General features: G+C 43.2%; 1 protein-coding gene across 2 annotated transcripts in view; it reads left to right on the top strand.

The window, feature by feature from the left end:
• arap2 (ArfGAP with RhoGAP domain, ankyrin repeat and PH domain 2) overlaps positions 1–15692 on the top strand; it is a 237733-nt gene that overhangs the window by 81891 nt on the left and 140150 nt on the right. For both annotated transcript variants that reach the window (XM_042298473.1, XM_042298474.1), the window contains one exon: positions 14506–14612. In XM_042298473.1, the coding sequence (XP_042154407.1) occupies positions 14506–14612 (107 nt within the window). The remainder of the gene's footprint in view (positions 1–14505; positions 14613–15692) is intronic.

The raw sequence follows: 15692 nt of genomic DNA, 5'->3' as shown, positions 1-15692 counted from the left end.
CTCTTTCACACACATCTCTCTCACACACCTCTCTCTCTCTCTCTCTCTCTCTCTCTCTCACACACACACACACATCTCTCTCTCTCTCACACACGCATCTCTCTCTCTCTCTCTCTCTCACACACACATCTCTCTCTCTCTCTCACACACTCTCTCTCTCTCCCATCTCTCTCGCTCTCTCACACACATCTCTCTCTCTCTCTCTCTCTCTCTCTCTCTCTCTCTCTCTCATACACATCTCGCTCTCTCTCTCCCATCTCTCTCATCTCTCTTTCTCTCTCTCCCTCTTTCTCTCTCCCATCTCTCTCCATCTTTCTATTGATCCACTTGTAGTTTGTTTTACAAACTTTTCCCTCTTTTTTCCCCCTCCTTCTTAAGTGGTTAGAACAATAGCTTTTATCTCGGGGAGTGTTCTGTCTCTTACCCAGCATGCTTTGAGAAGGGCCGAAGTGACTTCATCGAAATGGAAGTTTAGGTGAATTGCTTTGCTGGCCGTTGACATTAAGTCGTTCTCAGTGGACACTGAAGTGGAGGCATCGAAGAGGTAGGAGGTTAAAGGTTACTGTTTTTTTTTTTTATTACAGATAATAGGAGTTGGGATTGTAATGCGGTATGTTTGATAATATGGATTTAATGTTGTAGAGTTCACCGGTTATGGGGTTGAAGTTACTGTGCCTTCAGAAAGTATTCACACCCCTTGACTTTTTCCACAAAAAATGGTGTTACATTCTGATTTTAATATCGACTACATTTAGATTTTGTTTTGTCACTGGCCTACACACAATACCCCATAATGTTTTTCAAACTTTTTTCAAATTAATGAAAAAAGGAACGCTGAAAATGTCTTGAGTCTATAAGTATTCAACCCCTTTGTTATGGCAAGCCTAAATAAGTTCAGGAGTAAAACATTTCCTTAACAAGGAATTTAAGTTGCATGGACTCTGCAATAATAGTGACCCTAGAGGTATTCCAATGCCTCACAAAGAAGGGCACCTATTGGTAGATGTGTAAAGAAGGGCACCTATTGGTAGATGTGTAAAGAAGGGCACCTATTGGTAGATGTGTAAAGAAGGGCACCTATTGGTAGATGTGTAAAGAAGGGCACCTATTGGTAGATGTGTAAAGTATTGGTAGAGGTGTAAAGAAGGGCACCTATTGGTAGAGGTGTAAAGAAGGGCACCTATTGGTAGAGGTGTAAAGAAGGGCACCTATTGGTAGAGGTGTAAAGAAGGGCACCTATTGGTGGAGGTGTAAAAACAAATCATTAAAAAGAAGCAGACATTGAATATCCCTTTGAGCATGAGTTATTAATTACACTTTGAATGGCGTATCGGGACACCCAGTCAGTACAACGGTACAGGTGTCTTTCCTAACTCAGTTGCTGGAGAGGAAGGAAACCACTCAGCGATTTCAACATGAGGCCAATGGTGACTTTAAAAAAGTTACTGAGTTTTATGCCCGTGATAAGAGAAAACTGAGGATGGATCAACAACATTGTAGTTACTCCACAATACGAACCTAAATGACAGAGGGAAAATGAAGACTGTACAGAATACAAATATTCCAAAACATGCATCCTGTTTGCTACGAGGCACTAAAGTAAAATTGCAAATAATGTGGCAAAGCAATCCATTTTTTGTCCTGAATATAAAGTGTTATGTTTGGGGCAAATCCAATACAACACATTACTGAGTACTACTCTCCATATATTCACGCATAGTGGTGCCTGCAACATGTTATGGGTATGCTTGTTAAGGACTGGGGAGTGAGGAGCGAGAAAACTGAAGCACTGGCAAAATCCTCAAAAACAAAAAGTGGTTCAGTCTGCTTTTCCACCAGACTCTGGGAGATGAATTCACCTAAAACAAATCTAGACTGGAGTTGCTTACCAAGAAGACAGTGAATGTTCTGGGAGTAGCCCAGTTACAGTTTGGACTTGAACACCTTCTCACAGGGGTGAGAAGATGTTTTGCATGAGCTGTAACTGAAAAACAACTGGCATTTGGAAAGTTTGAGGTGAGGGAGAAAGTGTGATGAAACAAGTATTGTTAGCATTGTTAAGTATCTTGCTAGCTAGATCAAATTCTGCGTGAGCTAGCCAGAGAAATGTTGAGCAACATTAGCCAACTTAGCTGATCCAATAATTGAGTTAATGGTGTGATAATTAGCTGGCTAATAAAGTCAGACAGTTAACATTAGCCAGCTAACATTACAACATCAGATGAAGCTAACTTTACTAACTTTACCAATTCACTATAGTATTAACTGGTCTGGTAACTCTTTAGTTGGCAATCTGTGTGAAATGTTAACTAGTTAACTAGCTAGCAAACTAACGACTATCTATGAACTAATGTTTTTTACTCTACAGTATGTGGTTATTTTTCAGAATAAGAGAATTAGGTGGAAATGAGGCGTTGCTTGTTAATTAAACAAGTGGATTCAGGGATGAAGTAGAGATGGAGCTGGGTCTGGTTTAAACTGGATGCCTCTATAGAGGTGAAAGGAACATTACACACTTTCAATCTTTCTCACTTCTTCAATACAGTGGATAAAAAGGGGTATGCCAGGTGTTACTCTCTGCCTGAAAGAGATCAATTATGCCAACAAAGGGTCTCATGCTCTGCTGGCACATTGTAGAACAGATGTCCACAGGCAGAAAGTGTACAATGTAATATTGTGCAGTGTAGCCCAACGATTTTTGTTTTAGTTGTGTTGAACTTGACAGTAACGTGTGTGCGTGCGTGCGTGCGTGTGTGTGAGGGGGTATATTATAATTTATCTACTCAGTGAATGTTATTTTTACACCCATGTAGCCTGTGCACTTGATGGATGTCTACTATAGTGGCCACTCTAATAGAGCAACAATACAATGCCTGTTTGTTTCATTCTATTTCTACTATAACATTTTTTCCCCCAAGTTAAATATTTAGATGTGTGTGTGGTCACAAGCGTTCTATTATAAAGGCTGTCATGGTAACTGCAATATTACTGGATTGTTTTTTCTCAAGACTTGAGTTTCATTTGCAGTAAAGTCTAGGCAACAAATAACATTGAAATGCTAAAAAACATTATTTTTTTAAGCTGTGAGTTAGGTTCACATTAACCACTTTTTATTTTGTACCCAGAGACTGATCATGTAGATCATACTCTTTGTTGTTTAATTAGTTAAAACTGGCATTTCCCCCTAGCAGGGATTTATTTGACATGTTTCAGTGCAAAAGAAAAGTGTCATCTTTTTGGGCCCTCAGCAGTATGCATCCCTGTATTGTGTATAAACAGGTTAGGGAAACAAATCTATGTAATTAATTTTGAATTCAGACTAACACATCAAAATGTGGAATAAGTCGAGGGGTATGAATACTTTCTGAAGGCTCTGTATATAAGGGGGAGGGTGTGAGTGAAAGGGGACAAGAAGAAGGGAAGGGGAGGGGGGAGAAGGTGAGATGGACAGATGTGTTGTGTTAGGGAACCATCATGTTGTATTAGTAAACCATCATGTTGTATTAGTAAACCATCATGTTGTATTAGTAAACCATCATGCTGTATTAGTAAACCATCATGTTGTATTAGTAAACCATCATGATGTATTAGTAAACCATCATGTTGTATTAGTAAACCATCATGATGTATTAGTAATTGCACCGCCCAGTGCTCTCTCTAACCTTAACCCTCTCTCTGCATCATCCCTGCACCGCCCAGTGCTCTCGCTAACCTTAACCCTCTCTCTGAATCATCATTGCACCGCCCAGTGCTCTCTCTAACCCTACCCCTCTCTCTGAATCATCATTGTACCACCCAGTGCCCTCTCTAACCTTAACCCTCTCTCTGCATCATCATTGTACCGCCCGGTGATCTCTCTAACCCTAACCCTACTCCTCTCTCTGAATCATCATTGCACCGCCCGGTGCTCTCTCTTACCCTTTCTCTGCATCATAATTGCTCCACCCGGTGATCTCGCTAACCCTAACCCTCTCTCTGAATCATCATTGCACTGCCCAGTGCTCTCTCTAACCCTACTCCTCTATCTGTATCATCATTGCACCGCCCGGTGCAGTCTCTAACCCTAACCCTAACTCTTCTCCTCTCTCTGCATCATCATGGCACCGCCCGGTGCAGTCTCTAACCCTAACCCTAACTCTTCTCCTCTCTCTGCATCATCATTGCCCCGCGGCTCTCGGCTATTGTAATTGGGGGAGTCATTTTTATCTCTAATGCCAGAATGTTCCTTCACCTCCCTCCACCCCTTCTTCCACCCCTCCCTCCATCCCTGGTGATTTAATTGGACAGGGCAGGAGGCCACAGCACATACTGGCAAGGTAACTAGCAGCCGGGCCGGATCCTAACAGCCATATCTGTAATTGGCTGTTGAGAGGGATGAGGGCCATTAGATGGGCGACACACACCGACACACACACACACACACACACACACACACACACACACACACACAATGACACAGACACGTACAGTATAGGCACGCAGAAACAATCACATACAGCTACGAAGACACATTTACTGTACACACACACACACACACATATATACACACATTTACTTCATATAGAGCTGTCCTCGTTTGCAACTCTGTAAATTATCCATGAGGGCAATTGACCACTCTCCAGATGAAGTTGCCCAGGTACTTTGTAGCAGAGTTCAATGTAGCACTACAATGGGGAAGAGAGAGAGAGAGATGCTGCATTCACAGCTCAATGCACACTGTCGTAAATGGAAAGTAGGACCTTGAGTAAGGCACCCTTCCATCACCCGTCATCCAGTCAGATCACTCAGATTATTTCAGAACTGTGTTGTTGCGATAGTGGCTTTTGTTTCTCTCTCACTTCTTCCTTCTTCTTTCTGCCATGTCTCAATACTCCCTCTCTCAATTCAATTCAATTTAAGGGAAATGTACGGTGACATTGCCAAAGCAAGTTAAATAGATAATAAACAAAAGTGAAATAAACAATCAAAATTAACAGTAAACATTACACTTACAAAAGTTCCTAAAGAATAAAGACGTTTCAAATGTCATATTATGTGATTATGTGATACAGTGTTGTGATGTTGTGAAAATAGTTTGAGTACGAAAGGGAAAATAAATAAGCATAAAAATAGGTTGTATTTACAATGGTGTTTGTTCTTCACTGGTTGCCCTTTTCTTGTGGCAACAGGTCACAAATGTTACTGGCAACAGGTCACAAATCTTTGCTGCTGTGATGGCACACTGTGGAATTTCACCCAGTAGATATGGGAGTTTTTCAAAATTGGATTTGTTTTCGAATTCTTTGTGGATCTGTGTAATCTGAAGGAAATATGTCTCTCTAATATGGTCATACATTGGGCAGGAGGTTAGGAAGTGCAGCTCAGTTTCCACCTCATTTTGTGGGCAGTGTGCACATAGCCTGTCTTCTCTTGAGAGCCATGTCTGCTTATGTTGGCCTTTCTCAATAGCAAGGCTGTGCTCACTGAGTCTGGACATAGTCAAAGCTTTCCTTAAGTTTGGGTCAGTCACAGTGGTCAGATATTCTGCCACTGTGTACTCTCTGTTGAGGGCCAAATAACATTCTAGTTTCCTCTGTTTTTTGTTAATTACTTGACACATTGGAAATAATTATCATTTTATTTTCTCGTGATTTGATTGGGTCTAATTGTGTTGCTATCCTGAGGCCCTTTGGGGTGTGTTTGACTTTGTGAACAGAGCTCCAGGACCAGCTTGCTTAGGGGACTCTTCTCCAGGTTCATCTCTGTAGGTGATAGTTTTGTTATGCAAGGTTTGGGAATCACTTCCTTTTAGGTGGTTGTAGAATTTAACGTCTCTTTAGAGGTTTTTGATAATTAGCGGGTATCAGCCTAATTCTGCTCTGCATGCATTATTGGGTGTTTTACATTGTACACTGAGGATATTTTTCAATTGATCAATTTGGTGTTTGTCCCATTTAGTGAATTCTTGGTTGGTGAGCAGACCCCAGACCTCACAACCATAAAGGAGAATGGGTTCTATGACTGATTCAAGTATTTTTAGCCAGATCCTAATTGGTATGTCAAATGTTATGTTCCTTTTGATGGCATAGAAGGCCCTCCTAGCCTTGACTCTCAGATTGTTCACAGATTTGTGGAAGTTACCTGTGTTTAGGCCAAGGTATGTACAGTTTTTTGTGTGCTCTAGGGCAACGGTGTCTAGATGGAATTTGTATTTGTGGTCCTGGCGACTGGACCTTTTTTGGAACACCATTATTTTGGTCTTACTGAGACTTACTGTCAGGGCCCAGGTCTGACAGAATCTGTGCAGAAGATCTAGATGCTGTTGTAGGCCCTCCTTGGTTGGTGACAGAAGCATCAGATCATCAGCAAACTGTAGACATTTGACTTCAGATTCTAGTAGGGTGAGGCCGGGTGCTCCAGACTTTTCTAGTGCCAGCGCCAATTCATTGATATATATGTTGAAGAGGGTGGGGCTTAAGCTGCATCGCTGTGCGAATAAATGTGTATGCTTTTTGCCACACTTTTGTTGTTTGTGTACATGGGTTTTGTCGTATGTTTTTCCCCCAACACCACTATTGCTTTTTTGAAATCAACAAAGATAAGACTTGTTTGTTTGTTTGTTTGTTTGTTTGTAGGGTGAATAGGTGGTCTGTCATACAATAATTTGATAAAAAGCTAATTTCACATTTGCTCAGTACATTGTTTTCGCTGAGGAAACGTACGAGTCTGCTGTTAACTTCTTGACGCACCGTTAGCGGGATCATTTTCATCAAACACAACCGCTGCAATTGCAGCGCACCAAATTCAAATTAAATTACTAAACATATTTAATTTTCATGAAATCACAAGTGCAGCAATATAGCAAAACACAGTTTAGCTTGTTGTTAATCCACCTGGTAGGTCAGATGTTGTTAATCCACCTGGTAGGTCAGATGTTGTTAATCCACCTGGTAGGTCAGATGTTGTTAATCCACCTGGTAGGTCAGATGTTGTTAATCCACCTGGTAGGTCAGATGTTGTTAATCCACCTGGTAGGTCAGATGTTGTTAATCCACCTGCTAGGTCAGATGTTGTTAATCCACCTGGTAGGTCAGATGTTGTTAATCCACCTGGTAGGTCAGATGTTGTTAATCCACCTGGTAGGTCAGATGTTGTTAATCCACCTGGTAGGTCAGATGTTGTTAATCCACCTGGTAGGTCAGATGTTGTTAATCCACCTGGTAGGTCAGATGTTGTTAATCCACCTGGTAGGTCAGATGTTGTTAATCCACCTGGTAGGTCAGATGTTGTTAATCCACCTGGTAGGTCAGATGTTGTTAATCCACCTGGTAGGTCAGATGTTGTTAATCCACCTGGTAGGTCAGATGTTGTTAATCCACCTGGTAGGTCAGATGTTGTTAATCCACCTGGTAGGTCAGATGTTGTTAATCCACCTGGTAGGTCAGATGTTGTTAATCCACCTGGTAGGTCAGATGTTGTTAATCCACCTGGTAGGTCAGATGTTGTTAATCCACCTGGTAGGTCAGATGTTGTTAATCCACCTGGTAGGTCAGATGTTGTTAATCCACCTGGTAGGTCAGATTTTAATACAGCTTTTCACGTAACGAGCCAAACATCTCTCTCACTAAACATTACAAACACCTAGCAGCCAAGTAGATTGTTACGGTTTCCATAGCCATACTCCCTGTGAGCCCCCCCCCAATACATTTTTGGGGCTGACTCTCGGGCTTCCATCCGCGTCGCCGTGCTGCCTCTTCATACCAGCGCCTCTCCGCTTTCGCCGCCTCCAGTTCGTCTTTGGGGCGGCGATATTCTCCAGGCTGTGTCCCGCGTCCTTTTCCGTCCAATATCTCCTCCCAAGTCCAGAAGTCCTGTGATCGCTGCTCCTCACGATAAACAGGGGCAGTTGGCTCAGGTCTGAACCCTGACTCTGCCACACTCTCCCTGAGCCCCCCCCCAAGAAATTTTTGGGGCTGACTCTCGGGCTTCCTTGCCAACCGTGTTCCCTCGTATCGCCGGCTCCTATCTCTGGCTGCCTCTGCTCTCCTAAGTGACTCCACCTGTTCCCATGAGAGGCGATCTCTTCCAGCCAGTATTTCCTCCCAAGTGTAACAACCCTTGCCATCCAAAACGTCTTCCCATGTCCATTCCTCTTTTCGCTGCTCCTGCTGTTGCTGCCTGTCACCACGCCGCTTGGTCCTGTGGTGGGTGATTCTGTTACGGTTTTCTTCCGTCGAAGGAGAGTCGGACCAAAATGCAGCGTGGTTAATAATATACATCTTTAATGAAGATGAACACGAACAATACAAAACAACAAACGGAACGTGAAAACCTATACAGCCTATCTGGTGATAACAAAACACAGAGACAGGAACAATCACCCACGAAACACTCAAAGAATATAGGCTGCCTAAATATGGTTCCCAATCAGAGACAACGAGAATCACCTGCCTCTGATTGAGAACCGCCTCAGGCAACCATAGACAAACCCAAAACCTACGAAAAACCCCATACACAAACACACCACAAAATAAACCCATGTCACACCCTGGCCTGACCAAATAAATAAAGAAAACACAAAATACTAAGACCAGGGCGTGACATAGATTGGTCACGAAAGTCAGAAAAGCTTTAGATTAAATCGCTTACCTTTAATGATGTTTGCACTCACCCGACTCCCAGTTACACAATAAATTATCCTTTTGTTCCACAAAGATTATTTTTATATATCCAATATACCTCCATTTGTTTGGCGCGTTATGTTCAGAAATCGACAGGCTCGAGCGGTCACGACATCGCATACGACAATTCCAAATAGTATCCGTAAAGTTCGTAGAAACATGTCAAACGTTTTTTATAATCAATCCTCAGGTTTTTTTAATTTTATATAATCGATACCATATCAACCAGGACTGTCGCTTTTTCAATAGGAGAGGGAGAGACAATGGCTGCCCCACACTGTTGCGCAAGCAAAACTCTGCGAACACCCAGCTATCCACTGACACGATGTTATCTTTCTCGCTCATTTTTCAAAATAAAAGCCTGAAAATATGTCTGAAGACTGTTCACAACATGTGGAAGCCATAGGAAAAGGAATCTGGTTGATATCCCTTTAAATGGAGGCAAGGCATCCAATGGAACAGAGGGCTTTAAGGAAAAACAGCACTTCCTTGTTGGATTTTCCTCAGCTTTTCGCCTGCAATATCCGTTATGTTATACTCACAGACAATATTTTGACAGTTTTGGAAACTTTAGAGTGTTTTCTATCCTATTCTGACAATTATATGCATATTCTAGTTTCTGGGCCTGAGAAATAGGCAGTTTCAAATGGGTATGTTTTTTAGCCAAAAACAAAAATCCTGCCCCCTACACTCAAGAAGTTAATGATAATGCAGAGGATTTTCCCAAGGTTGCTGTTGACACATATCCCACGGTAGTTTTTGGGGTCAAATTTCTCTCCACTTTTGTGGATTGGGGTGATCAGTCCTTGGTTCCAAATATTGGGGAAGATGCCAGAACTGAGGATGATGTTAAAGAGTTTTAGTATTGCCAATTGGAATATGTTGTCTGTATATTTAATAATTTCATTCAGGATACCATCAACACCACAGGCCTTTCTGGGTTGAATGGTTTTTATTTTGTCCTGTAGTTCATTCAAGGTAATTGGATAATCCAGTGGGTTCTGGTAGTCTTTAATAGTTGATTCTAAGATTTGTACTTGATCATTAATATGTTTTTGCTGTTTGTTCTTTGTTATAGAGCCAACAATATTGAAGAAGTGGTTTACCCATATATCTCTGTTTTGGATAGATAATTCTTCAATTTGTTGTTTGTTTTGTGTTTTCCAATTTTCCCAGAAGGGGTTAGAGTCTATGGATTCTTCAATTACATTGAGCGGATTTCTGATGTGCTGTTCCTTCTTTTTCCGTAGTGTATTTCTGTATTGTTTTAGTGATTCACCACAGTGAAGGCGTAGACTCAGGTTTGTCTTGTCTCTATGTTTTTGATTGGACTTGTTTCTCAATTTCTTTCTTGGATTTTTGCATTCTTCATCAAACCGTTTGTCATTGTTGTTCATTTTCTTTGGTTTTCTATTTGAGATTTTTTGATTTCATATGGAGGGTGAATGGTCAAATATACTGTTTAGATTTTCTACTGCCAAGTTTGCACCTTCACTATTACAGTTCAACATTTTGTCCAGGAAGTTGTCTAAAAGGGATTGAATTTTTTGATGCCTAATTGTTTTTTGGTACATTTACAAACTACATTTTTTCCATCTATAGCATTTGTTAATATTAGTTCCTTTGGCTTTGATGCCTCATGATTGAGTATTGCTCTGTTCAAGTAGACTGTAATTATGCTGTGGTCTGATAGGGGGCTGACTCTGAGATATTCTGGGTTGATGTCAGTGATAAAGTAGTCTCTCTCTCTTGCTTTCTCTCTCTCTCTCTGTCTCTGTCTCCCTTTCTCTCTTTCCATCCTCTTGGTCTCTCTTTCTCTCACGGTCTCTCTGTGTGTCTCACTCTCTCTCTATATATATATTTATATATATATCTCCTCATGTCTCACAACTGTCTAATTACGCAGCATTATTCAGAGAGGCCCTTCTCCCTCTCTCGTTTCCTCTCTCCCTTTCATTCGGGAAAAGTGCCTAATCAACAAAGATGGTGTCAATTAATTTCCCCTCTTTGTTTGCGGTAATGAGAGTAAACTGTGTCTGTGGTGATGAACTGTTCTTATGATAACAGGCCAGGTTGACATAGTTTTATGTTTGGTGCCACTGCAGCGGTTTTCAATTCACTGTTATGATGTATTGGGGAGGGGAATTTTTATTCTCTCTCTCTCTGTCTTCCTGTCTCGTCTTTCTCTGTTCCTCCCTCTTCGCTCTGTCTTCCTCCCTCTTCCTCCCTCTTCGCTCTCTGTCTTCCTCCCTCTTCCTCTCTCTTCTCTCTCTGTCTTTCTCTCTCTTCTATCTCTGTCTTCCTGTCTCGTCTTTCTCTGTTCCTCCCTCTTCGCTCTCTGTCTTCCTCCCTCTTCCTCCCTCTTCTCTCTCTGTCTTCCTCCCTCTTCTCTCTCTGTCTTTCTCTCTCTTCTCTCTCTGTCTTTCTCTCTCTTCTATCTCTGTCTTCCTCCCTCTTCTCTCTCTGTCTTCCTCTCTCTTCTCTCTCTGTCTTCCTCTCTCTTCTCTCTCTGTCTTCCTCTCTCTTCTCTCTCTGTCTTCCTCTCTCTTCTCTCTCTGTCTTCCTCCCTCTTCTATCTCTGTCTTCCTCCCTCTTCTCTCTCTCCTGTCTCTCTCTGTCTTCCTCTCTCTTCCATCTCTGTCTTCCTCCCTCTTCTCTCTCTGTCTTTCTCTCTCTTCTCTCTCTGTCTTTCTCTCTCTTCTATCTCTGTCTTCCTCCCTCTTCGCTCTCTGTCTTCCTCTCTCTTCTATCTCTGTCTTCCTCCCTCTTCTCTCTCTCCTGTCTCTGTCTTCCTCTCTCTTCTATCTCTGTCTTCCTCCCTCTTCTCTCTCTCCTGTCTCTCTCTCCTGTCTCTCTCTCCTGTCTCTCTCTCCTGTCTCTCTCTCCTGTCTCTCTCTCCTCTCTCTCTCCTGTCTCTCTCTCCTGTCTCTCCTCTCCTGTCTCTCTCTCTCCTGTCTCTCTCTCCTGTCTCTCTCTCTCCTGTCTCTCCTGTCTCTCTCTCCTGTCTCTCCTGTCTCCTCTCCTGTCTCTCTCTCCTGTCTCTCTCTCCTGTCTCTCTCTCCTGTCTCTCTCTCCTGTCTCTCTCTCCTGTCTCTCTCTCCTGTCTCTCTGTCTGTCTCTCTCTGTCTTCCTCTCTCTTCTATCTCTGTCTTTCTCTCTCTTCTATCTCTGTCTTCCTCCCTCTTCTCTCTCTCCTGTCTCTCTCTCCTGTCTCTCTCTCTCCTGTCTCTCTCTCTCCTGTCTCTCTCTCCTGTCTCTCTCTCCTGTCTCTCTCTCCTGTCTCTCTCCTGTCTCTCTCTCCTGTCTCTCTCTCCTGTCTCTCTCTCCTGTCTCTCTCTCCTGTCTCTCTCTGTCTTCCTCTCTCTTCTATCTCTGTCTTTCTCTCTCTTCTATCTCTGTCTTCCTCCCTCTTCTCTCTCTCCTGTCTCTCTCTCCTGTCTCTCTCTCTCCTGTCTCTCTCTCTCCTGTCTCTCTCTCCTGTCTCTCTCTCCTGTCTCTCTCTCTCCTGTCTCTCTCTCCTGTCTCTCTCTCCTGTCTCTCTCTCCTGTCTCTCTCTCCTGTCTCTCTCTCTCCTGTCTCTCTCTCCTGTCTCTCTCTCCTGTCTCTCTCTCCTGTCTCTCTCTCCTGTCTCTCTCTCCTGTCTCTCTCTCCTGTCTCTCTCTCTCTCTCCTCTGTCTCTCTCTCTCCTGTCTCTCTCTCTCCTGTCTCTCTCTCTCCTGTCTCTCTCTCTCCTGTCTCTCTCTCCTGTCTCTCTCTCCTGTCTCTCTCTCCTGTCTCTCTCTCCTGTCTCTCTCTCCTGTCTATCTTCCTACTTTCCTCTCTCTCATTTTCTCATCTGTTCCTCTCCCTCTCTGTCTGGGGGCGATGAGAAAGCGTCTCCTCAGCCCTTTTGAGTGCAGGAGAAGGAGGAGACAGCCTGCGTTAGTTTAGCATCCCACTCTGCTACTACTGGCGGGCAGACAGACACACACACACAGACACACACAGACAAACATACACACTTACACGCATACACACAGACACACACACACACAGACACACACACAAGAGGAAAGGTGCATTTAAACAATGCATGGACATCTTTCAGCCACCTCTTCAGACTCTTCTTCTCACACATTTTACTATGTCATTCTCATGTATCTCTGTGCAAAGGCCCCTGGGAAATAGGGCATGTGGCCTGTACTATGTTTGTTTATTAGACCGAATGACACTCGTAGGAGATGCCAGATTTAGTTCTAATGAGATGAGATTCATATCCATTATGATGTTCTATTCTACCTGGAGGGACTGAGAGGAGGGGCTGAGAGGAGGGGCTGAGTGGAGGGGCTGAGTGGAGGGGCTGAGTGGAGGGGCTGAGAGGAGGGGCTGAGAGGAGGGGCTGAGTGGAGGGGCTGAGTGGAGGGGCTGAGTGGAGGGGCTGAGTGGAGGGACTGAGAGGAGGGGAGTGGAGTGGAGGGGCTGAGTGGAGGGGCTGAGTGGAGGGGCTGAGAGGAGGGAGGGGCTGAGAGGAGGGGCTGAGTGGAGGGGCTGAGAGGAGGGGCTGAGTGGAGGGGCTGAGAGGAGGGGGCTGAGAGGAGGGGCTGAGAGGAGGGGCTGAGTGGAGGGGCTGAGTGGAGGGGCTGAGTGGAGGGGCTGAGAGGAGGGGCTGAGTGGAGGGGCTGAGTGGAGGGACTGAGAGGAGGGGACCACCAGAGTACAAAGATTGTCTTAGGGTCATTTTTCACCCCCGGCAGTTATAATATCATTTACACACCACAAAAACCACAAAGACTCACACACACACACACACACAATGAGAGATTATGTGTGTTGCTGATTGAACTCAGCCAGCAGACGAGGGGGAACTTACAGCTGCAGGGAGGTCTTCTCATCAAAGTTTGGGAGTTCCTCCCCCACACAGCAGCATCTGCAGCGGTTGTGAAAGCTGTTCAGGGGGCTGAATCTTGTCCTGATCGACCTGAGGCTGCAGGTGGGGCAGGCAAGAGGAGGAGATACCAATTCTGCCCCCCAAAGAAGGATTGTATAAAACAAATACTATGTGCTGCAAAAATACATCTGCAAAGTCTAGAAGAAGACTAGTATGTTGTTGTTGAATTCCTCATTGTACAGTATATAATAATATATCACTGTGTCGCCAAAAAAGTTCAAGACTGTTATTGTTTCCCTTCAATAAAATGCATTCAAAACTACTTTCTGCACATTTCTGCTACTCTGCTAAAAAATGTTTTTACACTTGTGCAGTACCTTTAACCACAATAACAACCATACTAATCGTAATAATAATAAACCTCTACTTTAGTAAAGAAAACAATTGTGACAAATGTGTTGTAATAAAAACGAGTGGTGTCCACTGATTTAAATGCAGTCTTTCTGCATTGTGAAAAGGGAAAACCCAGATATTCACAACGTTTGTGATTTAAAATTCAAATAAGCCGCTTTATTTTAGTGGTTTAGTGAAGGCGGGTCATTTTTGACCCTTAGGACAAGGGGAGGTACACAGAATGTTAAGACTACACAAGGGTTAAGTTCAAAGGCTGTTTTCCTGCGTTAACGGAGACTGCGTTCACGGTAAGACGAGGCGGAAACTCGATGAAGACGGGAAGCAAAATGTATTGACAGAGAATGAAGCACGGCAACATTTGGTGACCAGTTCATCACTGTGGTCAATACATGTATCTGTTGAATTACTTGTTTTGTGTCAGTGAGTGACTTCCATGTGAATGACCTATGACCTCCCATCCTCTCTCTCTCTCTCTCCTCTGTTTCCCCATCATGCACTTGGCCTCCTAGTGTCATAGCCTGTCTTACTTTATGTTTGATCTGACATAGTGTATATGTTCTACAGGACTTCAGAGCTGGCCTGGGTATTTCCCTGATCGACCTGACTGCTACTAACGTTAAAGATACAGACAGGAGGCTCTTCCAAATCAACACTCCCTTCAGAAACTTCTGGTGAGTGTCTGTGTCTCTGAGAAATGATGTGTATGAGCAAGTGTTTGTTTGTGTGTGTGAATGGCTGTGTATGAAACCGTATTTGTTGGTGTTTCATACCCACCTCTCAGTCCATTTCTCCTCTTGGCCTAAAATAGAAGATTACTATAAAAAATGCCATTCAAACATAAGCATCTTATTCTATTTTACCTACAATAATCATATCTCCCAAAACAATCCAAACTCATATTCAAGGTCGAGGTTTTAAAGGTGATTTACTCATTATAGAAAGGCTTCCGTGGAATGTCATTGTTAGATAACACATTGAGAGGTAACAATGAATCCAACTGTGAAGTTGAATAAGTTACTTGTATTTCTACCGTAAGCTGTTCAAGAGAAACTTCTGTATAAAGGTTATGACTTGGAATGTTACCTTGGAATGTTACCTTGGAATGTTACCTTGGAATGTTACCTTGGAATGTTAAGGTTAAGGAATACATTAAACTTGCAATGCTGCTGTTTATCTCAATATGAAATAATTTCTAGGTAACATAGGTACCTTACTGTGATTGTTTTCAATTACAATTGTCACAAATATACAAAATAGCTTCTTAGTAAAGAGCTATTTCTCAAGCGAGAATTTTGCTAGGATTGTCTGGGAGCGTTCTGAGTGGGGAAGAGAAAACTGGCAGAGTTTATTGGCAGAGAGGTTTGGAACTCTCTTTGTTATTGCTCTAATAACTAAAGCCGGGCTAGACAATCTGGACCCTCTCTTTCTAAAATTATCCGCCGAAATTGTTCCAACCCCTTTTACCAGCCTGTTCAACCTCTCTTTCGTATCGTCTGAGATCCCCAAAGATTGGAAAGCTGCCGCGGTCATCCCCCTCTTCAAAGAGGAAGACACTCTAGACCCAAACTGCTACAGACCTATATCTATCCTACCCTGCCTTTCTAAGGTCTTTGAAAGCCAAGTCACCAACCATTTTGAATCCCACTGTACCTTCTCCACTATGCAATCTGGTTTCAGAGGTGGTCATGGGTGAACCTCAGCCAAGCTCAAGGTCCTAAACGATATCATAACCGCCATCGATAAGAGACAAT

The sequence above is a fragment of the Oncorhynchus tshawytscha genome, linkage group LG15 (assembly GCF_018296145.1).
Source record: "Oncorhynchus tshawytscha isolate Ot180627B linkage group LG15, Otsh_v2.0, whole genome shotgun sequence".
Taxonomy (NCBI): domain Eukaryota; kingdom Metazoa; phylum Chordata; class Actinopteri; order Salmoniformes; family Salmonidae; genus Oncorhynchus; species Oncorhynchus tshawytscha.
This window is presented reverse-complemented; position numbering and strand designations above follow the sequence as displayed.